This window comes from Oryza glaberrima, chromosome 12, assembly GCF_000147395.1.
Source record: "Oryza glaberrima chromosome 12, OglaRS2, whole genome shotgun sequence".
Lineage (NCBI taxonomy): Eukaryota > Viridiplantae > Streptophyta > Magnoliopsida > Poales > Poaceae > Oryza > Oryza glaberrima.
The window spans coordinates 21,206,487-21,233,561 of record NC_068337.1 but is presented as its reverse complement, the minus strand read 5'-3'; the positions used below and the strand labels follow the sequence as shown (position 1 = coordinate 21,233,561).

Here is a 27,075-nt window from a genome sequence, read left to right as displayed (position 1 = left end):
AAATTATCTTATACATGCTCCCTTTAACAAGCTTGATCTTAAGCCTTTTGGATCCACCCACTGGTACACAGGAGAGCTTTGGTAGTGACCATCAGGCCACGAATGTAGTTTGGTCCTTGAGTGCAGTAGCATATTAGGGCTAAAAGCTAGTGAGTGCGGAAACTATTCTGATCCCTCAAGGGGATATCCCCTCGTTGTTTACATGTCACTTAAATGGTTATAAAAAAAATTTAAAAAAATTGAGAAGATGTATTAACATGTGATATATCGCTCCACAAATATACAAGTTTAAATTCAACTTTTATATCTCGCAACCAAAAAGACTGCCACCGCTACTCTGGGGAAGCGAGTCGGGGACTAGGGGAGAAGAGAACATGAGTATGGATGGGGAGTGGGGGATTTATGGTTTAGTTTTGGGCTGGGCTTGTGGCCTTTTAGGCTGAACTTTGCGAGTCTATTTTTCAGTTTTTCTGCCGCTAAGTGCAGCTATCTTCGGCTATTATAGCGGCTATCTCCAGCTAAGTGTAGCTATTAGCGGCCGATAAATCGTAGCGTCAAAATTGGTATATCCTAGCTATTCTCCTCCCCATCCGCTCTCTCCAGAGATTTAGAACATTGCTCCTAGCGCATCACGCATAAAGTGGGTACGAATAATAATGTTTGCTTTAATTATATAGTTCCCTTGACTCTTAGAAATGGTTTACATCTCCGATTTCTATCTAAGATACACATTCATAAATTTATTCAACATATAAAAAGAGATGATAGGTAATATGACAAACCCCTTAACTCCTCTTTATTACTAACTGGTCTTAAACCATATAGATTTAGCCATCAATTCTAATTAACACCGAATTAACACATAAATGATCAGAGAACTCGCAGAGCAACACTGAATATTAAACCTTCACCCTCCTCCGTAAAAAAGATTAACTCGTGATTTTTATTCTTAGACGGGAGAGAGATCTAGTACTACGCCCTTTAAACAACAGGAGTAGATTAATTAATTACTGCATTAGCAAATGCAAGTACATACGTTAATTTGCACCACCGCCGGTTTACCGTCATCATCACCGATGTGTCGCGTATACGGCGGCGGCCGGATCGATCGATCACGGCCGGCGGTGGCCGCAGCGGTTGCCGTACGTGCACGGCCGTGTGTAGGGCCGCCCTCTGGCGGCGCACCCGCCGGCGCGCGGGCACGCCGGCCTCGCCCGGCTGAGGCAGCCGTAGGAGAAGCCGCCGCCGCCGCCGTAGTGTCGCCTTGCTCGGACGGCGAGGCCGCCGCTGCCGCCGTCGACCACCGGGAGCTCCGTTTCCACCACCACCTCATCCTCCAGCCGCCGCCGCCGCTGGGGATGATGATCGTGATCCATCAGCGCCGCAGCCACGTCGACGTCGTCGTCGACGCCGACCACGCGGCGGTGGCGGCGGCCAGCAGCGTCGTCCGTAGCTGTCCCGGCGCCGGCGGCGACAATGAGTACGCCGGCGACGAGGACGAAGAGCGGCAATACACCGTACTGCATCGTTGTCGTCGTCATCATCACACATATAACTCGGAGAACTATACACGTAGTAACTATATATTGAGTTATCTATATAGACATGCAATTGAATAATATACTCGCTAAATATATGACGCCGTTGAATTTTTAAATAATATTTAACAATTCTTTTTATTTAAAATTTTTACGTAAATATAAAAATATTTATATCGTGTTTAAAGATTATTTGATGATAAGTCAAGTCATAATAAAATAAATGATAGTTATATAAATTTTTTAAGAAGACAAATAGTCTAACGTTGATAAAAAATTAACGGTGTCATATATTAAAATATAAAAGTAGTACATATGCAGCAGATACGTACAACGATCACGTGAAGACGTGATTCATCCCTCATCGCCATCGATCAACCACAACACGACGATCGATGGAGTTACGATGCAAAACACCGAAACGCCGCTACTACACCAGGTGGCACCATACGTACACATACGACACATGCAACGGACACACGTCAGATACTCGGATCACAGTCAACACGAAGAAGAGGCCCAGCAGCCCACAGGCAATTTAGTTAGCGCAAGGCCCACAAAACTGTGCGGCTCGGCCCACATCTCGACGCCGAGTTTGAATTTACGCCCTTCATACGCAATACCAGAAATAGCGCGTCACTCAACCTACAGAACCAATATACTTAAGGTCTTAGGATAGTATATATAGTGTCCAATTTTAGATGATGCGATAAGTGAGACCCACATATCAGCGACCACATGTGGCAAGAAGGAATTAGTGGTGGAGGGGGCTCGGGTGTGTGGTGGCAAAGTGAGAGGAAGATGATGGAGCGGCTACCTTGCTCGGCTATTTGGTCACCAGCTACTCCCTCCATCTCAAAATGTTTGACAGCGTTGACTTTTTTAAACATGTTTGACCGTTCGTCTTATTCAAAAAATTTTACGAAATACATAAAACTATATGTATACATAAAAGTATATTTAACAATAAATCAAATGATAGGAAAAGAATTAAAAAATACTTAAATTTTTTTAATAAAACGAACGGTCAAACATTTTGGGACGGAGGGAGTATATGAATATTATGAGATGTTTTGAGTATTTTCTTTTCATAATTATTGTATGGTATTTGAAGAAGCGACAAGATCGTCGTTGTCCCTCAAGGGGGATTAAATGGGTAATTTCCCCCAAGTCACATTCAGCTTATTATACACAACGCCAAGCAAAGCATAAGCGGTCGTGGTAATTTAATCAATTTCAAAATCTCTCGGATATAAGTGCTCATAAGAATAAGGTGTACGCACGTGTGTTTATAAGGGTAAGTATACGAAGTGTTGTGAGCGTCAACTTTTGCACTGTACTACTCCCTCCATTCCTAAATGTCTGACGCCGTTGACTTTTTTAAACATGTTTTACCGTTCGTCTTATTTAAAAATTTTAAGTAATTATTAATTATTTACCTATTATTTGATTCATTGTTAAATATACTTTTATGTATACATATAGTTTTAGATATTTCATAAAAGTTTTTGAATAAGATGAACGGTCAAACATGTTTAGAAAAGTCAACGGCGTCAAACATTTAGGGAAGGAGGGAGTATTTCTTAGGGGAAAAAAAAGCATGCATATATATGGTAGATCGAGAGCCATCGAGAGATCAAAGTGCAGTGAGAAGTGAGAATTAACCCGATCGAAGCACAGTGAAACACACACACACGTGTGTGTGTGTGTATATATATATATAACAGTCGACTGATGATCAAATCACGCTTTAACATGGAGTACGTAGTTGTACAGCTACAGCTTAATTTGCACGATTATTCGATTAATTTGTTTGGTCGATCTCGTCATCTCATGCGTGCGTGCGTGCGGCGCCCGGCCGGCCGGCGGCGGCGGGCGGCGCCGCCGCATCGCGATACCATATCACGGCCGCCGCCCCTTCATGCACCCGTTGGCATACGTGCACGGCCGGGTGTAGGCGTCCGCCCCACGCCCACGGGCGGCGCAGCCGCGCGGGCACGCCGGCCGGTCGGGGATGAGCGACCCCGTGGCGCCGCGCGGCGGCGGCGGCTTGGTGGCGAGGCTGCCGCCCACCACCGCCGGCCGGAGGAGGAGCTGATCGTCCGGCGCCGCCACCTCCTGCAGCAGCTGCCGCGGCGGCAGCGGCAGCACGGCGGCGTGGACGACGCCGCCTCCTGCACCCGCGTATCCGTCGTCGCCGGCGACGAGGACGACGTGGATGAGGAAGAGGAGGAGGAGGACGGCGGCGGCCGGGACAGCAAGGCGGTGGTGGCGCATCGTGTAGCTGCTGGCTAGCTAGCTAGCTCTTGCTAGTGTTGTGCGTGCACAGTGCTCATGGCTAGCTCAGGATTCCATATATTTCTAGGGCTTAGATTAATTATGAATCAATGCATGGCTGAGAAAACCGTTGAGAGATATATTGTACTAAGTTGTTGCAGAATTATATGTTAATGCTACTTAGGTTGTGTTTGGATCCATGAACTAAAGTTTAGTCCCTGTCACATCGGATGTTTGGATGCTAATTTGGAGTATTAAATATAGACTAATTACAAAACTAATTGCATGAATGAGAGCTAATTCGCGAGACAAATTTTTAAGCCTAATTAATTAGCATTACATCCATAATTAGCACATGTTAACTGTAGCGTTACATATGTTAATCATGGATTAATTAGGCTCAATAGATTTGTCTCGCGAATTAGTCCAGGGTTATATGGAATGGGTTTTGTCATTAGTCTACGTTTAATACTTTTAATTAGTGTCCAAACATCCGATATAACAGGGACTAAAGTTTTAGTCCTTGATCCAAACAGTGCCTTAGAGCAATCAAGATTGAAATCGGGAGAAATTAATTTCAGTCACCGAGGTTAATTTAATTTGATCGATCGATCGATCGTTGGTTTGAATTATTCTCAGAAAACACTTAATGTTCTCTTAATAATTAATTAAAATAAGAAAACTAAATAGTATACTACGAACGCTAATTTTAACTATAATTAATATTTGGGACAAAGGTTCTAGTCATAAAAATGACATAATCTCATGCACGTTTATTATAACAAAATATTTCATAATGTTAAGTATTTTATTTATAGTTTGTGCATGCCTCAATTGAATTATCAAATTAAGTTGTATCTTAAAGACTTTAAAAAAAATAGATCCAAAGCATCATTGTTTCATGGCTGGAGGAATACACCTCAATTTGTGCCAAAGATGACAATATATACTCTTTTCGATTTTGATTTTTAATGCATGACGTCGTTGAATATAAATACACATTTAACCATTTTTGTTATTAATAGGTATTATTTTGTGCAAATATAAAAAATATAATTCAGACCGAATACCTTTATTGATAAAAAAATCTAAAATATATGATAATAACGTATTTTTACAAAATAAAACAAATTCCAAACGAAACATATGCTAAAAAGTCAACTCAATTATATGTTAAAAACGGGTGGGACGTAGATGTCTTCAAGCCAAGAACAACATACAGTTCGATAGTTGGTACATTAGGAAAGTAGGAATAATGGGCACATACCATATAGTTAGGGCATTATGGCAGTAGAATTTTAGGTCTAAAAGCTACATCAAACATTAAATTGCTTGGAGTTAATTAACGAGTACTTCATACATATACATACAGCTAGGAATACCTTATATTTGGGGCAACATAACGTACTTGCAGTACAGTTGCAGTTCCCTGTATCTTCAGTTAAAGGTTACTCCTCATTGCACCTTAATTAATTTGGTCTCAATTGTTCAGTTCAAAAATCAAAAGTCCTAGTAAAAGGAAAGTGAACAATTCACACGTCAGGCAAATCAACTTTGTTAATACTTGGAGCTGAGTGGGCTTTCCATCAGTGGGCCGGCCTTTATTGATACTTTCCTGGGCTTCTGACAGAATTAGGTGCTTCTTAGCCTTCCTATACGGACAGAAAAGATGTCCAACTTAATAATTACACTATTCTTGTTCGTCTCAAAGAAAAAGAAAAAAAAGAAAGAAAAGGGAATTGTCCAACTCTTCTCGGCTGAACCTACACTCTCAATTTTAAGAAAATCTCCTTTTAAAACGAACAATTGCTTTTCACAGGTTGCTGTTTATAGTTGAATTTGTTCTCAGGTTTTGGTTAATATATTGACACGCAAAGCTTTTAAAGAAAAAATCCGACAGGTCCTCTTCTTGCATTCTAAAAGAGAACCACTGATAAAATCATGGCAAAGTTAACTGTTCCACTGACAGTCAAATTACGAGATCACATTTAGTTATGGCAAAGTTAATTAACTGTTCCTAATAAGAGACCCTGTGACCATCCTACCTGTAGTTAGTAGTAAGCTATCATGGGAGCTCACATGCAGTCATGGTTACAGGCAAGCAGCAGCACATGGACACAGGTCTTGCCGCACATGAAACCGAACTGATGAACTCGACGCAATGCAGCCATTGGTATCCTATATTACTCATGAAGTTAATCTTTATTAGTATTATACTTGTTCTTCCAAGGAACCAAGAAAAAAATGTGCTTTTTTTTTGTGTGTGTCCTGATACTGGGAATCTGCAATCTACATACCCCCAGATCTGGGTACAGTAACTGAATTTGTATGTTCAGTTCAGGCCATGCAGGTTTTTTTTTTTTTCAGTTCAGAGTTGCAGTTGCAGGACATGCTGATTGATTTAGTTTGGTGATGCTAATGTAATGTTAATGTTGATGGAGATGGACAGGAGTCAGGGTGATAAACAAAAGGAAAGAGACAGAGACTGCAGCAACAGCTTAGGTGTAATCTCTGATATGATACATTCCAGTTGCAATGTCATGGATTTGATAATTAGGTTGATCAGGTAGGGTAGGAACTGTGCTAAACTAGAACTGCTGATAACTTTAAAACCAAAGCAAATAGACAAGTTCATTAGTTTGATGCAGGATACACTCAGACAGAAAAACAAGTTTATTAGTTAAGTGTGATGCAGGATATATATGATATGCAGACAGAACAAGTTCAGATTCTTCAGAAAACCAAAAAGTTTGAAGAAAAATCTCTTGTCAGCAATACTTTTTCAGTGCACACTCAAATGTGATTCCCTATAAAAGGCAGACATTATAACAAAAAGAAGATGTGGATAAAGAGAATATCATAAATCATATGTCACCTCACATCACATAAATAAAAGAAAAGGAGAAGAAGAAAAAAAAAATTAATTTAATTCTTTTTTGCTCTCTTTTAACTCCTCTGACCAGTGACCCACCCTCACCTTCTTCAAGCTCCCTCCTCTGAAGCCTCTTCTTCTTCCTCTGATTCCTCTCTCCTTCCATCAGCTTAAACCTCTCTCTCTCTCTCTCTCTCTCTCTCTGTTGTGTCAGTGTGTGTGCGTGGCTTCGAAGAGCAAGAAGCTAGAGCTTGGCGAGCGTTGACAATGGCGGAGCATAAGGCGGCGAAGAGCAAGTCCAAGTCAAAGAGCGGCGGCCATGGCCATGACGCGGCGGCGGCGTCCAAGAAGTCGAAAGGCGGCAAGGCCAAGGCGAACAACGCCGCGGCGGCGGCGCCGGCGACGTCGCTGGACGCGCTGTTCAGGCCGTGCGGCGACGTGAAGGGGCTCCGGTTCGGCGCCCAGCTCGTCACCCGCGCGCTCACCGTGCGCCGCGCCGCGCCGCTCGAGCTCCCGCACCTCCTCCGCGTCGCCGACGAGAGGCAGCGGGAGGCGCCGCTGGCGTTCGCGCCGACGACGACGGCGTACATCCCGACCAACTTCGCCATCCTGGCGCACCACGCGTGGCACACCCTCACGCTGGGCCTCGGCACCAGGAACTCCAAGGCCGCGGTGTTCGTCTTCGAGTCCGCCGCCATGAAGGCCGCCGCCGACGCCGCGTGGCCGCAGGTCGTCCCGCTCGGCGACGCCGGGAGGCGCCTCATCCGCGCGGCGCCCGGCGCGCCGGAGATGGCGAGGTTCAAGTTCCGCAAGGGCTGCGTCACCTTCTACGTCTACGCCGCGCGCACCGCCGGCGCCCGCGGCTTCGCCCGCGCCGACGAGCTCAGGGCCGTCGTCGAGGCCGTCGCCAAGCTCAAGGACTTCCTGGACCACACCGCCATGCTCGCGCTGCCGGGGCAGAGGAGCATCGACGTCGCCGCCGCCGCCGACGCCGACGCCGCGGCGGCGGCGCCGGTGGGCGTCGTGCATTAATGCATTGATGCATTTCGGCTGCTTTTGTGACGAACTGTGAATAGAGCTTTTATTTTTCTTTTTCTTTTTCTTTTGGTGTGTAATAATTAATTAATTGATTGATTTCTTGATGTGAGTTTTTTGGTTGAGATGTTGAGCAAATTCCTTTGATTATGCCTTGTCAATTGCTGCATTGGCATGAGCAGATGTCAAGTAATTATACTAGCTTGTAATAAGCTGATAAATTTAGAAGTTTTCAGGTAGAAAACTGGAAACTGATCTTTGCATTTTTTTTTTTAAATTTTGACTCCTTTTTGTTTAGTTTTCATGCTGTGATGACTTGTGTATTTGAGCTGTATAATTTTGTCAGAGCTCTGTTCTTGAATCTGATTTACTCCCTCTGGACGGAGGTAGTATTTTGTATTATGTGGGAAGCCATGGCTCAAGACACAAATTTTTGCAAATTTATGTGCAATCATGGCTCAGAAGTGCTCAGCTGATTGTGCTATGAATTGAATCTTCCAACAGAGATGCTTTAGGTGGGGAGAGCATCCATGTTGAATTGAACCGAACTGAACTGAACTTTACAGCCATGAGATTCTAATTCTACGGTCACTATAAATAATTGCTTCAAGTTGAGCTGTACTTTACAGCCATGAGATTCTAATTCTACGGTCACTATAAATAATTGCTTTACCAATGTGAATTATGTGATTTGCAAGGTTGAAAACTCGAAGTCTGTCATTCTTGCTGTCGATTCCAGGGCAACATTTGTGTGACCATCATGGATGAATGGGAGACCTGGACAGCTGCGGGGTTGATTCCAATAGAGTGATCTGTGGTTGGGGCGGCCCTGTTTAAGGAGGGGTTTTAGTAGATTTTTCTTTGCTTTTCTGCTCCCGGAGTTCTGTTCCTGGGGCGTTAGGAAATAATGTACATTCTCGCTTTCTTTCTTAATATACTTTGGCCGGCAAGTTTTGCCAGCTCGGCGAAAAAAAAGAAATACACAGCTCATCTAAACAAAAGCTGGAGTCCTGCAGTGAGGGCCATTGATGCTTTGGAAACACAGATCCAAGCATCAAGAATGACAACCTGTCCATCCAAAAGGCAGAGGAAAAAAGAACAGATCAAGAACCAAATCAGTAATCCGAAGTACAGAAAGTTCAGACAGGCAAGCTCAAAAGGGCCAGGAAGCATCACTCCAATCTTGATGCCAAACATTACTAACTACTTACACAATGATGTATGCATTGATGACACTTGTGAAAAAACCACACATTTCAGAGCAAGCAGGCTCACAATGTCATGCCACCGACAATGCCACAAAATTCCAATCTGTCTTTGCTACTTCATCACCACACAATGCCATCACATGTAGAACAATTGCACAACCAGATTGGAGAAGAAACAGCAGGTAGTGGGCAGAAGGTGACCAACCTGCCAACACTGGCGTGCACACTGCCAATGACCAATGCTCCAAACCATGAGATGCCAAAGGGAGAAGGTGATCATGTCCAAACACATTGGAAGCATCCAATGATTAGGGTTGGGTAGCTCAATCTGGGACGTCGATTTCGCGATCCGACGATCAGAAGCGTTTCAACTGTGTTGTGGTTAGTACTATACTGAAGCAGGTCTAAGTTCATTGACAAGGTGAAGAGGGTTGATGGAGGATTGCAAGTATGGTGGCAAAGCGGTTGTGCTCTACAAGGAGGTTACATGTGCAGCAATTCACTAGCCAATATTGTAATACTGATGAAAAAGGACACGACATGATAGCTGATACATCAATAATTTGTAGAGAAAGAACAGTGAGAGATCTTGCAGTTTGGTGGTGCTGATGGCATGATGAGTTCATGTGCATGGTCCTATATTCTTTGCTCTCAATCAAAGCAGATGTCTAGAGAGAGGGCAAGGGAAAAGGTGCCTTTACAGATGGTGGATACTATTATATGTGAATCAAGACCATTGAACACAGCAATGGTAAAAAAATGTACTTAAGGTTCCTGTAACCTCAGGATATGAAATTAGACATAACAGAATTAGATTACACGATATACCATAAAAATATTCAGAAATATGGCTCTTCTCAATAGCTACCAATATGGGAATTTAATATAAATTTATTCAACTTGATACCCAGCAGTCGCCCATCGGTTTAAGAGGAAAACATGATGTCTCTCGTATCCTCAAGTACTCAAATATTTAAGGATTACAGATTTTATGCTGACAAAATTGCCAACGTTAGAAACCAAACCCAATTGATTAGTCAGGTGTGGCAACACCCTGGTTAAGCTCAGCAAATCTCATGCCAACCCTCATGGAGTGCTTCAGGAACTTCTCAGCGCAGCGGCGGACGCAGGATTCCTCTTGCTTGTCGAGGGTCTTCCGGCGGAAAGTGTCCACGCAGTCTGTGAAGCATCGTTCCACGAGGGAGTTGTACATTCTCAAACTGTGCGTTGACAACCCAAAAAAGTCAGCATCTTTCAGTTGTAATTTGACAAGTGAAAGGCAAATCAAAGAGTTGATCAGAATTTACACATCAAGAATGGAATGAATGACATAACTTTCATGAACACGGGAGAAAGCAACGGTAAGATTGCACAGTGATGAGGTAGCTGATTGAAAAAGCATCAAAGAACACATGAAACATACTAAAGAAGATTGTTTTACTGAGCTATTTTATTGTACTCTATCTTCAGAACCATCCTGTTTATTGACTCCATTGGTTTTGCCTATGTCATGCATGGTGACAAACCAGCTAAAAAGACAATATTCCAAGTTCCAACCTATGTGGTTAGTTATCATGTACATGAACTTAATGGAACCATCCCATCAATAGACTTCAACATAGATTTCGCAAGCTCTGCAACAACAACAAAACATTGAAAAATAACATCTACATTTACATTTCTGGCCACAGCATACAGACCATGAACAGAACTTAGCTATCAGAAGAGACATAGGTGTAGAACTAGCCATCAAATGAATACTGCCAAACCAGCCCAAAATAAAGTGCTTCTACTCGCAGAATACACTTGGTCACAACAGCAACTAGGCCTCAGTATATAATACTCCATACTTTCCTAATTATGATCACCATGGCTAATTTGAGAAATATGCAAGTAAATGAAAAGCATCCTTAGCTGATACTACAATCAGACGGGCAAATACCAAACCCAAGCAAGAAAACTGAGACCGAACACACAAGGATGCATCTTTCAGCCGCACTACAGTAATAACCAACATACATAATCCTCACTACAATCAATCTCTAACCGCACAGCTGAAAAATTGTAGAATCCTAAAACTAAATCCCCGTGGATTTGGAGTGTGTAAGTTCACCAAGATCACACAAATCTGTCAGAATTTTCCGCACGCACAACACAAACCTCACCTCGCACCGTATAGTATAATCGCGCGCACAAGAAAGTAGCCGCAAATCGGCCATCCCGATCACTCCCATCCATCGAGGCCGCAAAAAAAAACTAAGGACGCACCGCCGAACGAATCCCACATGCAAGCAGAGCAGCCGCAATCGAAAGAATTCATTCGTTAATTAACATGTAGTGAGGGGACGCGGGTGGACCTGTCGCGGATCTGGAGCTGGTCGACCATGGCCGCCATGCGCATCTTGTCCTCCTCCGGGAGACCGTCGAGGTCGCCGAGCATGCTCTTGTCCATCGCCGCCGCCGCCGCCGGGAGAGGAGGAGGAAGGCTAGGGTTTTGGAGGAGGAGAGGAGAGGAAGCGAGATCTAAAACCTCGGGAAATTCCTTTTTATTTTCTTTTTATTGATGTAATGGGCTTGTTTTAATTGGGCCGGGCCACATGGGCTTCGAAATTAAGCCCAGTATGAGAAGTGTGAGGCCCATTTGGGATGGAATCCCACAAGTTTGTGTTCAACTCGAATGAATTCTTGCAGATAAAAAAAACGATTCTAGTATATATTTGTTGACAAATTTTCTTCTAAAAATTTTGTCAAATGTAAATGTAGTATAATTGTAGCTTACATTTAACTACAATGTAACTTGGTTGTAACTTTCGTATGATATTAAATCGTTTGATTTGCTTCACGATTTGTGCGAGCGAGGAAGAAAAAAGATCATGGCATGCATATAGCTGAAGCCATTTGGTCATATGACCTCCACTTCGTGGAATAGTGTATTACTGTATATAATTGTGGGATTTTTAAAAGTTGCATATAAATTATATTGTAGTTACATGCTAGTTACAATATAATTACAATATGACTGTATTATTTTCTTTTTTAGATAATGAAATAAACAGACTGTATTATATTTACATCAAACAAACATTTATCGACAAATATATGGACAGTCTTAAAAAAATTACTATAATAGAATGGTGAGTGCAAGAGAAAAATGAGAGAGTAAAATTCACATACACAAAACAATATTTATATTTCACAAACAACATTTACATAAAGCCAGAAACCACATGGATTTCCAGCCACGATTTTTGACACCTGATTCACACATGGTTGACACAAACACACACACACACTGATGGATTCAGTCACACTCACACAGGCATGAGCCATCACACTGGATGGACTCTTTATTTATTCATCATGTAGACAGGCTGGTGCATTGGCAATTCAGTCATAGATCGCCTTGGCCTTAGCAGTTGCAGGGGTTGCACCTGCAGCTGGAGCCACAGCTGCAGCCATGGGCAGCCTCGCCAGATTCAGCTGCCTTGCCAACCCCCTCAGAGTGCCTGCAAATCAACAAGGCAAATTCAGAAACGAACAGTTTCAGGCATGGAAAGATGTAGATCACAGCATATTGTTCATGTCTGAATCTCAGGTAGGATTTTTTTTACTTCAGTGAAGTTTTTTATCAGTGAAAAGATTCAGAGATATCATACCCCTTCTCAGGTGCAACACCTAGGACAGTGGTTGCAGTAGTGGTGGTGGTGGTGATCTTCTCAGCCAGGTCAGGGTACATCTTTCTGAACCAAGAAAACAAAAAACAGAACGCAAAATTCAGTAACTAGAAATGACAACTTTTTTTTTGTCTTATGGATGGCTTCAACTGAATATAACTTCAAATCAATTGTAAGCAGAACTATTGGGGCTAACATAGTATTCTTCTATGATGGAAAGTACATCAAAATCATCAAAGCTTATGACAGTTTATGTTGACAAATACATAGCAAACATATTCAGAATCAATAGCTGAAGATCGAACGTACCCGCAGCCACCGCCGCATCCGCAGGAACCGCAGTTGCAACTTCCACCGCACGACATCTTGATCGTCTGGGTCTCTTGTAAACTCTTGAACTTGTATAGTTGGATGAAATGAGAGATTGAAAGCTTGATATGAACTCAGTTCAGATATGCCCCCCTATTTATAGTAGTAGTACGCTTGAGAATAAGCTGCACAATTATTTCAAGCATTATCTTGCCAGAAAGATGCAGCTGGTTGAAATGGCCTTGAAAAATCATTATCATTCATTGACGTCAGTTTTCTATATGCATTTCCCGGAGTTTTAAAAAAGCATATTTGTTTGGGGTGCAATTGCGTCATTCTTAGTTGAAGATAGTATTGATAAGTGCCCAAAAATATAAAAATATTGACGATTTTTATATACGCCCTCCGTCCCATAAAAAACGATGTATGTCCAGATTCATCGTACTAGATTATGTCACATCTGGTACTAGATTCGTTTTTTATGGGACGGAGGGAGTAGTTGCTTACGTGCAAAGGTTGCATTATTTTAATTACTGTTAATCTGAACCAAGTTTCTGGACAAATGTGATCCAAGTTTTGGCCAGGTTCAAATTTGCTTTCACACCATGATGTCAACCTTTGCTTAAGGTCGACGCCTTGTTGCTCATATTTAAATCAAACAATCTGAATAAGTTTCTTGTATGAACTGGATTTAAACTTTCATCACGAAAAACCGTTGAATTTGATCAAGTTCTTAGCTGTTTCAATCATGCATCAGTACTATGATGCAGACCCTTTGCTTAAGATAGATGCATTATTGCACAGCTTGAAATTGAATACGTTTCTTGTATGAGTTGAATTCAAATTTCTTGCTTGAACCACGCTGGATTTGATTAAGTTCCCCAAAAGTCAAACTTATACCAGTTCCACCCCCAAAAGGCACACTCATCATCGTGCAAATGTCAATTTAAATGAGCTAAGAGTATGAATTGAAATATGCAAATTCAGTTCCCTTGCATGAATTGAATTCAATGGTTTACACGAATTGAAATATAAAACTGATGTGTCTTGTATTTTTTGAACTCAAGTTTATCATACGCCAAGAATTCAGATCCCTCAAGCTACTGACCAAATCATCGTTCCTTCAAATCCACGGCGCTAGCTAGCTACACCAGACACGTACTTAAACATATCTTGTACACATCAAATTTGATTAACTTGCTGTACGAATTCAATTTAAATTTATTGCATGACCTAGACTGCATTTGAGTTTGATGATTTTATGACCAAATCAAACCTGCTCTGAACATGTTCATGTATCAACTGAATTTGAAATACGTGCCTTTAATCAAACCACAAATACATATACCTCACTGAATTTGAAGTTGTTGGGATCGATATCTCACAGCATCGTATCAGGGTTTACAATTTCGGATCTAATCTTCTGAAATTTCGTTATTACCCGTGGGTGCCTGTAGGAGGTTCTTCCGGACGGATTTTTTTTAATTTAGCAAACAAAATCAAATTTAGTAATTTTCAATGCTATTCATTTGAAATTTCTGATATTTCGGAATTTCAGTCCCTCCGGTAGGCTTCCTGATGGTAGCGTGAAAATTTCAGGTCAAATGAACAGAATTTAGAAATACACATAGACCACACTAATATAATAACAGGCTAAGATCAGGTAAAGCAGCCATCTGACCAAGCAATGGGAATCTGTAATTTCTACCATAGAATGGTAAAAACAAGAGATAATGAGAGAGGAAAATTCATAAACAAGCCATCTTATATTTCACTGAACAACATTACACAGGGCACACTGGCAAGATGATGACCAGTAATTCACACAGCCAAACATACAGTGATTGAACCCATCACACTGGATGGCCTATTTTATTTATTTGTTCATCACAGATAGGCATGCTGGTGCATGCTACGGTCACTAATCCCTTGATCTTAGCAGTTGCAGGGGTTGCACTTGCAGCTGGAGCCGCAGCTGCAGCCATGGCCGGCCTCACCGGAGCCAGCAGCAGCCTCGAACACCGCTTCGCCGCGCCTGCGTAAGAAAGAAGCAGACAAATTCAGGCATAGAAAGAATGTTGTGGTCTGATTCAAATCTGAAGCTCAGCTGGTACTAATGAGATTCTTCAGTTCAGTTTCTTTAAGATGAAATATAAGCTAGATGGCTATACCCCTTTTCAGGTGCAACACCGAGGATCATGGTATCTGAGGTGGTGATGGTGGTGTTCTTCTCTGCCAGATCAGGGTACATCTTTCTGAACCAAGAAAAAAAGCAGGACATAAAATGAATGTAAAGTAACTGATAATGAATTAGTGATAATCTCTTCTCATCTTACATGTAGCTTTATCTGAACAAACTTTGAACTTTGAAGCAATGGAAATAGCATGTTTTTTTTTATCATGGAAAGTACGTTAAAATCAACCAAACTTTTTGAGCGAAAAAAAAATCAACAAAACGAAGTAACTGCTATCTCTGAAAGCTTATTTCAGTTTATTTTGATAAATCAGCATATGAAAAAAGTACCCGCAGCCGCAGCTTGAACCGCAGTTGCAACTTCCACCGCACGACATCTTGATTTTTTAGGTCTCTTGTTTAACTCTTCAGGAAATTGTGTGCAATGAAGTGTTGAGAAAGCTTGAGGTGAGTTTAGTGCAATTGCCTAGCAGAGCACATATGTCCCTCTATTTATAGCTTGCACAATATGTCAAGCATGATCATGTCAGGATGATCTAAGCAGGTCGGGAAGGCAATTTGTATTGAATTGAATTCAAATCTTCTTACCGGTGGATGCATTGAATTTGAGGAAATTCTTAGCTGTTTCCATCTTGCTTCAATACTATGATGCTGACCTTTTTGTTTAAGATAGTTGCATTATTGTGCAATTTGAAATTGATCACTTTTCGTGTACGAGTTGGATTCAAATTGCTGGCATAAAACAAGCTGAATTTAATTAAGTTTCCAAAAAGTCAAATTTGTACCACGCCTAAGTAGATCTAGATCCGTGTCCGTCCTTGTGCAAATTGAATTTGAATGGGTAAAAGTAAAACTCGATTTTCATACTAAGATAACACCTTTTCTTGTACGAATTTGATTTGAAAATTCATGTGCAAATTGAAATATAGAACCTGAAGTTTCTTGGACAACCTGAATTCAAATTTGTTTAAGCTCCTGGTCAAATCAATCTTGCTCACGTACAGTGTGAGCTGTGACTTTGGACAGATTGAATATTGCTCACGTAGTTAGTAGAAATTGAATTTGGACAGGTTTCCCTTACGGATTGAATTTAAATTTCTCTTACGAAAATGGACTTTTTTAAAAGTCTGATTAATTTCTTGACCGAATCAAACCTGCTCCACTACCCATGGTTTTCTTCGGCCAGCTCCATACTCCAAAATACACGTATGCATCATCTGTAAGATTGAATATCAAACAGGTTCATGTATGAATTGAAACTGAAATTATTTTCAGGGATACGCATAAGAATTGCATATCTTTGCATTAAGATGATTGAAACTGAATTTGTAACATGCTCTTTCAAAGAAAAATGAGCCAAGATCAGGGCACATGCACAGCAAACTTGATTTTATTGATTCCACACAACATTTGACACACAAGGATACTAGTGGCTTGGAATCCTCAGGTTTCTGATCAGGTGATCAGAAATTCAGAACACACACATGTTAGGCTTTGCTCTAGGATCACCTAGGTTAGATCTAGTTGGGTGGATCTATTGGTTTGATGTTTGAACTATAAAGATTGAAAACGGGAGAGGGTTTGATGTTTGATGTTTGATGTTTTGGTTACCCTCCACCCGCGTGAAGTGTGTGAGAGAGAACGGCGACGACGGCGATGACGGCTGCGGCAATGACGGTAGTAGATGTCCCGGCGATGAGGCGTGGCACCGAGGTGGCGTTTCCCGTCACTGGCTGCGCCCCCTCTCAATCGGATTAGGGTTTGTGGGGTGGAGTTGGCGGCGGCGGCGAACCTCGTACCGTGTGCCGCCCCGGCCTCCACCCCCTTTTATATGGCGCAATGTGACGGGGGCCCACCAGCCATTGGGCTGGACGCCCTCGATCAGGGCGCGGGTCAAGGCCCCCTTGAGCCGTTGGGCTCAAGGGGAGGGAGATCCATCTAACATTCTCCCCCTTGATCTCACTATTTCTTTTAGCCTTTTTCTATTCCATCACAGATTTGCACATAGAGCATGTTTCATCGTCACGCTCAATCACCGATGGATTCGACAGCCACTATACACATCTCTATTCAGAAATAGATACTTTTACTTTTGGGCCCTGTAGTCCAGGATTCATAAGGCTTCCCTTAAACCCATGCCGGCTACATGTTCCTTGAACACGTTGGGTGGTAGGCCTTTCGTGAGCGGATCCGCGAGCATCCTTTCTGTTTTAATGTGCTCGAGACTGATTGTTTGATCCCGGACTTTGTCCTTCACAACATAGTACTTTATGTCAATGTGTTTGGCAGCACCACTTGACTGATTGTTGTGAGCGTACATTACTACGGGTTCGTTGTCGCAGTATAACTTTAGTGGTTTCTCAATACTGTCAACCACCTTTAAACTAGGTATGAACTTCTTTAGCCAGTTCACCTGTCCCGTTGCCTCATAGCATGCTATAAACTCGGCATACATAGTAGACCCTGCAGTGATAGTCTGTTTTGAGCTTTTCCATGAAATAGCTCCTCCTGCCAGGGTGAACACATATCCCCGATGTTGACTTTGTATTATCTTTTGCAAAATCAGAATCTGAATACCCCACTATCTAGAGCGATTCTGATCTTCTGAAAGACAGCATGAGGCCTTTTGTTCCTTGCAAATAACGCAAGACTTTCTTTACCAATTTCCAGTGCTCTGGGCCTGGATTACTCTGAAATCTGCCAAGTAACCCGGTAACAAATGCCAAGTCAGGTCGTGTGCACACTTACGCGTATTGTAGGCTTCCTACAGCTGACGCATATGGCTTTGTTTTCATTTCATTGAGCTCATACTGATTTCTGGGACATTGCGATGCCCCATACTTTTCCCCTTTGACTATAGGAGCAGGTGTAGCACTGCATCTGTTCATGTTGAATTTCTTCAACACCTTTTCTATATATGTCTTTTGAGAAAGTCCCAATGCATACTTTGTTTTATCTCGGTGAATCTCTATGCCCAAAACATATGAAGCTTCACCGAGATCTTTCATGTCAAAGTTTGAGGACAAGAATTTCTTTGTTTCCTGCAGTAGACTGACATCACTACTAGCCAGTAGAATGTCATCCACATACAGAATTAGGAAAATAAATCTCCCATTCTTAAACTTTGAATAAATACAGTTGTCCTTGACATTCTCTTGAAACCCAAATTTCTTTATTGTCCCATCAAACTTCAAGTACCACTGTCTCGAAGCTTGCTTTAATCCATAAATGGATCTTTTAGACGGCATCCCATATTTTCGTTTCCTTTCATGACAAAACCTTTCGGTTGCGCCATGTATACTTTTTCCTCCAAATCTCCATTTAGAAATGTTGTTTTTACATCCATCTGATGTAATTCCAAATCATAATGTGCCACTAGTGCCATTATAATCCTGAAGGAATCTTTACAAGAGACTGGAGAAAATGTTTCATTGTAATTAATCCCCTCTCGTTGCATGAAGCCTTTTGCCAAAGTCACGCTTTAAACTTTTCTATATTCCCTCTGGAGTCATATTTGGTTTTGTAGACCCACTTACAGCCTACTGTTTTCGCCCCTTTAGGAATTTCTTCTAAATCCCAAACATCGTTTAGTTTCATTGATTTCATTTCATCTTTCATGGCTTCCAACCATTCAGACAAGCGAGCGGTTCTCATGGCCTCTTCATATGAGGTGGGATCATCCTCCATATGTGACTCTTCTATGTTATAAACTTTATAGTCATCACGGATAGCCGATCTTCTGACTCTTTCAGACCTTCTAGGGGCCTCCACATTTGGCATATCCTATACCTGAGGCTCTTGTTGAGTCTCCTGTACTGGCACATTATCTGTTTGAGGCTGTTGCAGCTCCTCCTCTGGTGTGGCAACCATTTCTGTTGAATCTTGTATAACAGGTTCCTCATTTTCATTTATTGTTGCCACAGGAGAGGTAACAACAGGTGCTGGTACCACAATGACAGGCATTGCAGGCACACCATCAGCAGGTAGAGAGAAGAAAGGTTCCTGAGTCGACGGAGCGGGTACAGACACCTGCCTCTCCTCAAGATCAATTTCTCGAACTACCGAGCTCCCCCTAATCATTTCGCCTTCCAAGAAGATGGCATGTCTCGTTTCTACAAACTTTGTATAACTATTTGGACAGTAGAAACGATAGCCCTTTGATCTTTCAGGATAGCCAATAAAATGGCAGCTGACTGTTTTGGGATCCAACTTCCCAATATTTGGGTTAAATACTTTGGCCTCTACAGGACTCCCCCACACACGGAGGTGAGCTAGCGAGGGTACTCTTCCTGTCCATAGCTCATACGGTGTTTTGGTCACCGATTTGCTTGGAACTCTGTTGAGAATATGAATAGCGGTTTTTAACGCCTCCATCCATAAACCCAGTGGTAGTGTGGAGTAGCTCATCATGCTGCGCACCATATCCATAAGGGTACGGTTACGCCTTTCAGCTACCCCATTCTGTTGAGGTTCGCCCGGTGTTGAATACTGGGCTACTATTCCATTCTCTAGCAAGAACCTTGCAAAAGGTCTAGGGACTTGCCCATAAGGCGTATGCCGACCATAGTACTCCCCCCCACGGTCAGATCTTACTACTTTAATCTTTATATCATACTGATTTTCAACTTTAGCTTTGAATATCTTAAATTTATCCAATGCTTCTGATCACTCTTTAATTGGATAAATATAACCATAGCGGGAGTAATCATCTGTGAATGTTATGAACGAGTCATAGCCATCCACACTTTTCACAGGAAATGGACCACAAATATTTGTATGAATGATCTCTAAAATTCCTGCGCTTCGTTTTGCACCCTTTTTGATGCTCTTTACAAATTTTCCTTTAATGCATTCTATGCATTGTTCTAAGTCTGAGAACTCCAATGGAGGAAGAATTTCATTCTTAACTAGTCTCTCAATTCACCCCCTCGAAATATGGCCCAAACGACAGTGCCATAATTTCGATGAGACATCGAGAGTTCTCTTTCTTTTCTTGTTTTCTTTTGTCAACGAGGACACAACATTCACATTCTCAGAAAGAGATAACAAATAAAGCTTGTCTCGCAACACAGCAAGACCAACACATGCATTATTATACCATAGTTCACATTTGCCACTTCCAAAGCGGCAATCATATCCATCAAAATCCAACTTTGATACACTTATTAAGTTTCTTTGCAAAGAAGGAACATAAAAGACATCTCGAAGTAAAAGTGTGAAGCCATTCGCAATCTCTAGAGGAAGATCTCCAACAGCTTCAACTTTTTCTTCAACTCCATTGGCAACTCTAATGGAGCTTTCTCTTCTTTGCGTAGTCCTTGTCGAACGGAATGCCTTTAAACAATTACAAGCATGAATAGTTGCTCCAGAATCAATCCACCATGTGGATCTAGAGTAACCAACATAATGAGATTCATTTACAAATGTAATAATGTTCTCACCTTTCCTTGCCATTATCATTTTCAAGAAGTCAGGACAGTCTTTCTTGTAATGTCCTGTCTTCTTGCTGTGGAGACACTAATCTTTCTCAACAGCGAACTATTGTTGCTGAAGCAGATGCTGAGACTGTTTAGCTTTTGAGGTGGGAGACTTGTGGTTCTTTTTCTTGTTATCTTTAACATAGTTTATTGAACCACCATTTGACTCTTTGATTCTCTCCTCCTCTTGCACACAATTAGCAATGAGCTTTTCAAATTTCCATTTCTCTGGACTTATATTGTAGTTGACAATAAAATTGTCAAACTGCTTTGGCAATGAGGCCATAACCAGATGGACTAGAAAGTCATCTGTTATGCCCAAATCCATTGGCTTCAACTTGGAAGCCATGTTGCTCATCCTAAGTATGTGGTCTCTAACACCACCTCCATGGTACCTTTCTGTCACAAGCTGCTTGATCAGTTATGTAGCATAAGTCTTTGAAGAGCCAGTAAACTGACTCTTTATTCTTTCAAGGTACTCTGAGACTGCGTCACACTCTGGGATTGAGCCCAATATGGTTGGCTCAATCGTGTTCTTTACCACAGCCAAACATTTCTTGTTGGCTAAGGACCATTTCTTTTGTTCAATGTCATACGACATGACGAGAGGAGCATTGTCCCTCTGTCTCTTTTGCCAGTCAGCATCTGACTCATTTTCACCTTTGATAAGTTCAGCAGGTTCTATAGGACATGGGGTAATCAACACCCAGTCCACCTCTCCCAAGATAAAAGCAAGGTCGAGTTTTCTTTTCCATTCTGCGTAGTTATCTCCTTTCAGGGTCGGAATATCTTTAATGCAACCCATCAAGGAGTAGCCACCTGAAATAATCACGTACGGTGAGAACAAAATTAACATTAAAATAATATGCATTAAGCCTACATCACCGTTGGGCAGAATTAGACATAATACATATAACCATAACTGTAACATTGCAATTATCAACGTTGGTCAGAAAATTACAACATCATAGCACATAATTAATGTTCCTAAAATTAAATTCTCCCGTTGGTTCGAAATTTAATTTTAGAAACATCAATTTCATCTATTTGCAGCGGAAAATCTATATAAAAATCATATGAACAGTAGCAAAACTCTGTAATTTACTCTCTGTAAAAGTTCTCCCGTTGGTTCGAATTTAAACAGAGGTAAAACATGCAAAAATCTATTCAAATTCTATTGAAATTTGCATGAAAATTAACAAAATAAAAGGAAAATTTGCTACTGTCCCTCTTTTCATCATTTTCGACCCCCGAGGGACCTAATTTGAACTTTTGCCGGCGGCCCACGGCCCTTTTGGCGCGCGCGGGCGCTCCCCTTTTTCCCCCAGGCCGCAACGTGGGCCTGGGCCGGGAAACCGCCGCGCGCGCGCCCCTCTTGGGCCGTTTTTGGCCCAGCCGTCGCCAGCCGTCCGATCCGCTAGGGTTCGATCGGACGGCCAGGCGGGGAGATCGGGCAAACAAAACCGCCGACCCCCCCCCCCCCCAGCCGTCACGCCGAACCCTAGCTTCTCTTCTTTCTCGCGCGACCGCACGGAGCGGTGTCGCCGTCGCCGACGACCTTCGCGCCCACCCCCCATGGCCGGTGCGCCATGGCCGGCGCCTTTTCTCTTCTCTTCTCCCCCCACCGTCTCTCACCCTCCACCCGCGTGAAGTGTGAGAGAGAGAACGGCGACGACGGAGATGGCGGCGCCGCCGCGAGCCCCCTCACCGGCGCGCGCGTGCACCCGCGGGTGCACGCACGGCCGTCGAGTGGCTCCTCGGCAGTGCCTCTTTGCCCCTCCCCCCTCCGTTGCCGGCGTCGACGACGGCCGGCGACGAGGTAAGAATTAGGGTTAGGGTTTTCTTTTCGATCCGTTGGATCATTTGCATTTCTTTCTTTCTTTTCCTCTGTGGGTTTCTTTCCCCGAACCGATCTAAGCGCTAGGGTGCTCTGATACCATTGTTAGGCTTTGCTCTAGAATCACCTAGGTTAGATCTAGTCGGGTGGATCTATTGGTTTGATGTTTGAACTATAAAGATTGAAAACGGGAGAGGGTTTAGATAGACCGACCGGTTGAGGTGTTGGAGGATGAAGAAGTGCCGGCCATCGTCGTCGTTGGCGCTCGGTTGTTGTGGATGCGGCGCCGGTGAGGTCGACGGCGATGACGGCTGCAGCAGTGACGGTCGTAGATGTCCCGGCGATGAGGCGTGGCGCGGCGGTGGCGTTTCCCGTCACTGGCGGCGCCCCCTCTCGATCGGATTAGGGTTTGTGGGGTGGAGTTGGCGGCGGCAGCGAACCTCGTACCGTGTGCCGCCCCGGCCTCCACCCCCTTTTATATGGCGCAGTGTGACGGGGGCCCACCAGCCATTTGGCTGGACGCCCCCGATCAGGGCGCGGGTCAAGGCCCCCTTGAGCCGTTGGGCTCAAGGGGAGGGAGATCCATCTAACAACACAAACCACACTAGTACAGTAACCAAGCACGTGACACAAACTTGAGCCATTGCATCAAATGGCCCCTTATTTACTACTAGTAGATGTTATACAAGGAGTCCTCTTCAGCAGTTGCAGGGGTTGCACTTGCAGCCAGAGCCACAGCCGCAGCCATGGCCGGTCTCACCGGATTCTTCAGCCTTCTCAGACACTTCGACGCGCCTGCGAAAAACACAAATCAGTTTCAAATTACACATGAATGCACCTGATATTTGTAGTATATTTTGTTGTAATCTGAAATTTATACCCCTTGTCAGGTGAAACACCAAGGACCATTGCTCCTGGGTTGCTGGTGGTGTTGTTCTCTGGCATGTCACGGTACATCATTCTGTGTCCGGGGCAAAAGTAGCAGAAAAGGTTTCAGCTTTCAGTAGACCAATAACTGTAAACTCATAGTACTATTGTTGCATCTTTTATGTAGCTTTTCTTCCAGTAAATTTTCACCATTAAGTTTGATCAAGCATGTAAGGCCAAAGAATTGCCCCATCCGTTTGGCTTATTCGTGCATATTTATAAACGAAAAGTAATTTGTGAATAAAACTTTTATATTCGTGTTCTTAGTGATTTAAAAACAAAGGCTGAAAAATAAACTTCGAAAGGAAAACCTTAAAATCAGCCAATTTAAGGTTGTAAATTTAAATTTAAGCTGATAAGTGAGGCCCTCAGAGACGATGAGTAATCGGTAGTACCCGCAGCAGCCAACGCAGCCGCAGGAACCGCAGGAGCAGCTTCCACCGCAGCAAGACATCTTCTTCTTCTTCTACCTTGGGACTCTTCACTCTTCACCTCTCAAGAACTTGTACGCAAGAGGAAAAATGAGGTTGATGAAAGAGGTGCATTTGCTCCTCAAGAATGGCCTCCCTATTTGTAGGAGTGGTGAAGCAACTGTAGTACACTACAATGCTAATGTGTTCCAATCTGATAGGTGGATTAGAACACTTCAGGATGTTTCAAACAGATAATCCAACCATAATTGTTTCTTCCTTTTTTTTTCCCCTTGGAATCCCTATGAACGACGGGATCTCCTATGGAGATTGTGACAAAAATGTAGAAATCTGAAGGCTCTGGCAATGGCGTATCATCACATCCTTTTCTTTGAGGAAAAAAAAAGGGGAAATCTATTGCACATCTTGATTCTTGTACTACTAAAGGTTGAGACGTTGCAGTGCGTGGTTAACCACGGTGGCCGTCGCCGGCGGCAGCTTATCTCCGGCGGGAGGTACGGCCACGGCCCACGGCCCAACACGTTTCAGGTGACCGTACCGGTCCAATACCTTGCGGCCCATCACATTCCGGCCCATCCCGTTCGCGGCTCAATAAGTTGTGGGCCGATATGTTCGTGGGGGATCACGTTTGGGCCCAGCTAATATTGGGCTTTCAGTTTTTCACGGCGGCGGCGCTCCTCGCCGTGCCGGAGCATCGCCGGCATGAACCTCTGCTTCTCCAGCTCCGGCCGGCTCAGCCGCTTCAGGTTACCTCAGCAGCTTTCATTGGCTATTTATGGTTACTTGGAACATCGCTTAAATTTTCAACTCTTTTCTCTTTTCCAAAAAAAAAAAAATTCAAATCTTTGAATTCCTCTGAAATTTATCTATTCTAGCATGAGAGCAGTGACGTGTATACACTAGTGCTCTTTTCTCATGAAGATTAAGATTTTACCTTGATTTTCATTAGCACGTTTTGAAACTACTAAACGGTGTGTTTCGTGCGAAAACTTTTTATATATATGTTGCTTTAAAATATCAAATATATCTATTTGTCAAGTTTGTAATAATTAAAATTTAATTAATCATGTGCTAATATCTACCTCATTTTACATTCTCCATTTTTATCTTTATCTTTATGAGTTTCAAACAGTCCAAATGTTCAATCAGATTTTATTCTGCGCATAATCTTGTCATTCATTTTGCCTACTTAAACTTGTATACTACTTTTTGGTAAGTGCACCGTTAGTCAATTTTCGGGTTATAAGCAGGAACGGTGAGACAATATGGTTGACTGCATCAGTAAATGGAACTGAAAGAACATGCCATATACATGCACAAGTAAACCATATTATATTACACAAACATAATGTTGTCTGTAAAAACTTCAGGTGCTCCAATCACAAGGCCATGATATATAGCCTCTAATTACATTCTGACAAGAGAGTAAAGCAGGAGACACCTCACAATATTCACAGGCCACATTAGTACATCAGGATGAAGAACACAAGCTGACTCACACTGTCGCGCACACACACACACAGGAGCCATTGCATCAAATGGCTTCTTTATTTACTTGTACATATCATCAGCATGCTGATGCAGATCACCATCTCCTTTAGCAGTTGCAGGGATTGCATTTGCAGCTGGAGCCACAGCTGCAGCCATGGGCAGCCTCACCAGACTCCGCTGCCTTGCCAACCCCCTCAAATTGCCTGCAAAGAAACAAAACCAAAATCAGCATGAAACATGACATTTTGAAGAGTTCCAGAAAATTCTCTCTGAATAATTGAGCATATAGATCATGGTGAGAGGTTGTACTCCTTCGCAGGTGCGACCCCGAGGACCATAGTTGCTGAAGTGTTTGTGGTCTTCTCTGCCAGGTCAGGGTACATGTTTCTGCATCAAAGAAAAGAAGCAGCAAATGTTCAGTACCTATAAGAACAAGAATTGAGTTAAAGAAAAAAAACATATTCGTTTAATTGTTTCACAGATTGCATGGATTTGGCATGACACTATACTAGGAACTTTATCCAATTTCAATTATTTGTTTATTTACTTATAAAACTCTGAAACTTCAGACAAACAAAATGATGAATCAGACTAGAGAATGAGACATTAAAATCATACCCGCAGCCGCTGCCGCACTTGCAGCTAGAGCCACAGTTGCAGCTTCCTCCGCAGCAAGACATCTTCTTGGATTGTTTGTAGGTTGTGAATTCAAGAATGTAGTGCAAAGAGAGAGAGAGAGAGAGAGAAAAGCTTGAGATGAGTGCAATGCATTTGTTCAATATAATGCCTCTATTTATAGGGGCTCAAGTGATAAGGTAGGGCAAAAGTCAGCAATTGCTGAAAGCATACCATGATCCTATAGAAATGGTTGGAATTTTTCAAGTGTCATTAAATCAGTCGTTTTCTGTAAACTTGAGGTCTTAAATTGATGATTGTGCGAAAATAGTAAAATGAGTCTTGGTGGAATAATATACTCCAATGTATAACATGTTCAATATTCTCAGACGGTACGTCTACTAACAATTATTAACCTACCGTACCGAATTCGTGGCAACCACAAAGAATTCAGGTACCCATGGACTATTTGAATTTGTTTTATCCTCTATTTTAGTTTCAGACTGTGATATTATTTTAGTTTCAATATTTCTTTTTTTTGGGCACTAAGACTTCAATGGAATTATTTGTGTTGTACCTCCCTTGTCCTTACAGGGCAAGCAAGAATCATGCTGTTGTCTGCATGATTTAATTCAAAATAGAAGATTATCGAAACAAAAAGAAGGCCATTTCTGTTCTAACTTCCAGAGCTTTCTCAGTTTTGTTAAAAAATTCCAAGAGAGGTCAGAATTTGTCCAAAGTTTTGATGATTTAACTAAGGAACCACACAAACATAAATATAGATTTTGTCAATTCGGACAGCATTGTCCCCGTGTTTTCTTGTGTGATTATGGTTATGGACCAAAACCAAAATGCAAATGTCAAAGTTCGGATGGATTTTGTCCAAAGTTGAGCGTACTTTCCAGAGACAACATTTGAATTGTTGTGATAAGAGCCTTGCTTATATAAAAATATTAAACATAGTTTGGTTAAAAACGTAGTAACTTGTTCTTCACGGAATCATTCCCTACACAAATCAAAAGACGGTTGCTTTCAATTTAAATCAGCTTATCGTATGGCCGTGCATAAGAAATTCAAAAGGTTTTGGACAGATTTTGTCAAAGTTAGGCATGATCTTGCAGAAAACGTAAGAAGAAACAATAATTTCGATGGGCTCATGACAAAAGCCTTGTTTCTATCAGATTACAAAA

At 42.4% G+C, this 27,075-nt stretch overlaps 7 protein-coding genes across 7 annotated transcripts; 1 reads left to right on the top strand and 6 right to left on the bottom strand.

Annotated features, from left to right (window-relative positions):
• Positions 1-1,112: 1,112 nt before the first annotated feature.
• LOC127757007 (uncharacterized) lies at positions 1,113-1,544 on the bottom strand. The gene has a single exon (XM_052282412.1). It carries the CDS (start codon positions 1,542-1,544, stop codon positions 1,113-1,115), a length of 432 nt encoding a protein of 143 aa, XP_052138372.1.
• A 1,896-nt stretch (positions 1,545-3,440) lies between these two features.
• LOC127756670 (uncharacterized) lies at positions 3,441-3,850 on the bottom strand. The gene has a single exon (XM_052282030.1). The coding sequence runs from the start codon at positions 3,813-3,815 to the stop codon at positions 3,441-3,443; it is 375 nt and encodes a 124-aa protein (XP_052137990.1). The 5' UTR covers positions 3,816-3,850.
• Positions 3,851-6,679: 2,829 nt separating this feature from the next.
• On the top strand, positions 6,680-8,168 carry LOC127757766 (uncharacterized). The gene has a single exon (XM_052283343.1). The coding sequence runs from the start codon at positions 6,955-6,957 to the stop codon at positions 7,717-7,719; it is 765 nt and encodes a 254-aa protein (XP_052139303.1). The 5' UTR covers positions 6,680-6,954; the 3' UTR covers positions 7,720-8,168.
• A 1,635-nt stretch (positions 8,169-9,803) lies between these two features.
• On the bottom strand, positions 9,804-11,469 carry LOC127756671 (mitochondrial import inner membrane translocase subunit Tim9). Its single transcript, XM_052282031.1, has 2 exons — positions 11,288-11,469; positions 9,804-10,150 (listed from the first exon to the last, which is right to left on the bottom strand). The coding sequence occupies exons 1-2, from the start codon at positions 11,380-11,382 to the stop codon at positions 9,964-9,966; spliced, it is 282 nt and encodes a 93-aa protein (XP_052137991.1). The 5' UTR covers positions 11,383-11,469; the 3' UTR covers positions 9,804-9,963.
• Positions 11,470-12,095: 626 nt separating this feature from the next.
• Positions 12,096-13,066, bottom strand: LOC127757278 (metallothionein-like protein 4C). Its single transcript, XM_052282772.1, has 3 exons — positions 12,914-13,066; positions 12,587-12,670; positions 12,096-12,436 (listed from the first exon to the last, which is right to left on the bottom strand). Exons 1-3 carry the CDS (start codon positions 12,967-12,969, stop codon positions 12,340-12,342), a joined length of 237 nt encoding a protein of 78 aa, XP_052138732.1. The 5' UTR covers positions 12,970-13,066; the 3' UTR covers positions 12,096-12,339.
• A 1,594-nt stretch (positions 13,067-14,660) lies between these two features.
• On the bottom strand, positions 14,661-15,585 carry LOC127757279 (metallothionein-like protein 4B). The gene is made up of 3 exons (XM_052282773.1): positions 15,438-15,585; positions 15,085-15,168; positions 14,661-14,948 (listed from the first exon to the last, which is right to left on the bottom strand). The coding sequence occupies exons 1-3, from the start codon at positions 15,482-15,484 to the stop codon at positions 14,849-14,851; spliced, it is 231 nt and encodes a 76-aa protein (XP_052138733.1). The 5' UTR covers positions 15,485-15,585; the 3' UTR covers positions 14,661-14,848.
• Positions 15,586-25,088: 9,503 nt separating this feature from the next.
• LOC127757277 (metallothionein-like protein 4A) lies at positions 25,089-26,051 on the bottom strand. The gene is made up of 3 exons (XM_052282770.1): positions 25,889-26,051; positions 25,580-25,657; positions 25,089-25,473 (listed from the first exon to the last, which is right to left on the bottom strand). Exons 1-3 carry the CDS (start codon positions 25,948-25,950, stop codon positions 25,377-25,379), a joined length of 237 nt encoding a protein of 78 aa, XP_052138730.1. The 5' UTR covers positions 25,951-26,051; the 3' UTR covers positions 25,089-25,376.
• Between the last annotated feature and the right edge of the window lie 1,024 nt (positions 26,052-27,075).

Excerpts from the sequence above, each read along its gene's own strand:
- LOC127757766 (XM_052283343.1), top strand. The coding sequence starts at position 6,955 with ATGGCGGAGCATAAGGCGGCGAAGAGCAAGTCCAAGTCAAAGAGCGGC.
- LOC127757277 (XM_052282770.1), bottom strand. The coding sequence starts at position 25,950 with ATGTCTTGCTGCGGAGGAAGCTGCAACTGTGGCTCTAGCTGCAAGTGC. Across the intron at positions 25,658-25,888 it reads AAGTGCGGCAGCGGCTGCGG|AAACATGTACCCTGACCTGG; the intron begins GTATGATTTTAA and ends TCTTTGATGCAG. Across the intron at positions 25,474-25,579 it reads GGGGTCGCACCTGCGAAGGA|GCAATTTGAGGGGGTTGGCA; the intron begins GTACAACCTCTC and ends GTTTCTTTGCAG.
- LOC127756671 (XM_052282031.1), bottom strand. The coding sequence starts at position 11,382 with ATGGACAAGAGCATGCTCGGCGACCTCGACGGTCTCCCGGAGGAGGAC. Across the intron at positions 10,151-11,287 it reads CAGCTCCAGATCCGCGACAG|TTTGAGAATGTACAACTCCC; the intron begins GTCCACCCGCGT and ends GTCAACGCACAG.
- LOC127757279 (XM_052282773.1), bottom strand. The coding sequence starts at position 15,484 with ATGTCGTGCGGTGGAAGTTGCAACTGCGGTTCAAGCTGCGGCTGCGG. Across the intron at positions 15,169-15,437 it reads GGTTCAAGCTGCGGCTGCGG|AAAGATGTACCCTGATCTGG; the intron begins GTACTTTTTTCA and ends TTCTTGGTTCAG. Across the intron at positions 14,949-15,084 it reads GGTGTTGCACCTGAAAAGGG|GCGCGGCGAAGCGGTGTTCG; the intron begins GTATAGCCATCT and ends TTTCTTACGCAG.
- LOC127757278 (XM_052282772.1), bottom strand. The coding sequence starts at position 12,969 with ATGTCGTGCGGTGGAAGTTGCAACTGCGGTTCCTGCGGATGCGGCGGT. Across the intron at positions 12,671-12,913 it reads GGATGCGGCGGTGGCTGCGG|AAAGATGTACCCTGACCTGG; the intron begins GTACGTTCGATC and ends TTCTTGGTTCAG. Across the intron at positions 12,437-12,586 it reads GGTGTTGCACCTGAGAAGGG|GCACTCTGAGGGGGTTGGCA; the intron begins GTATGATATCTC and ends GTTGATTTGCAG.
- LOC127757007 (XM_052282412.1), bottom strand. The coding sequence starts at position 1,544 with ATGATGACGACGACAACGATGCAGTACGGTGTATTGCCGCTCTTCGTC.
- LOC127756670 (XM_052282030.1), bottom strand. The coding sequence starts at position 3,815 with ATGCGCCACCACCGCCTTGCTGTCCCGGCCGCCGCCGTCCTCCTCCTC.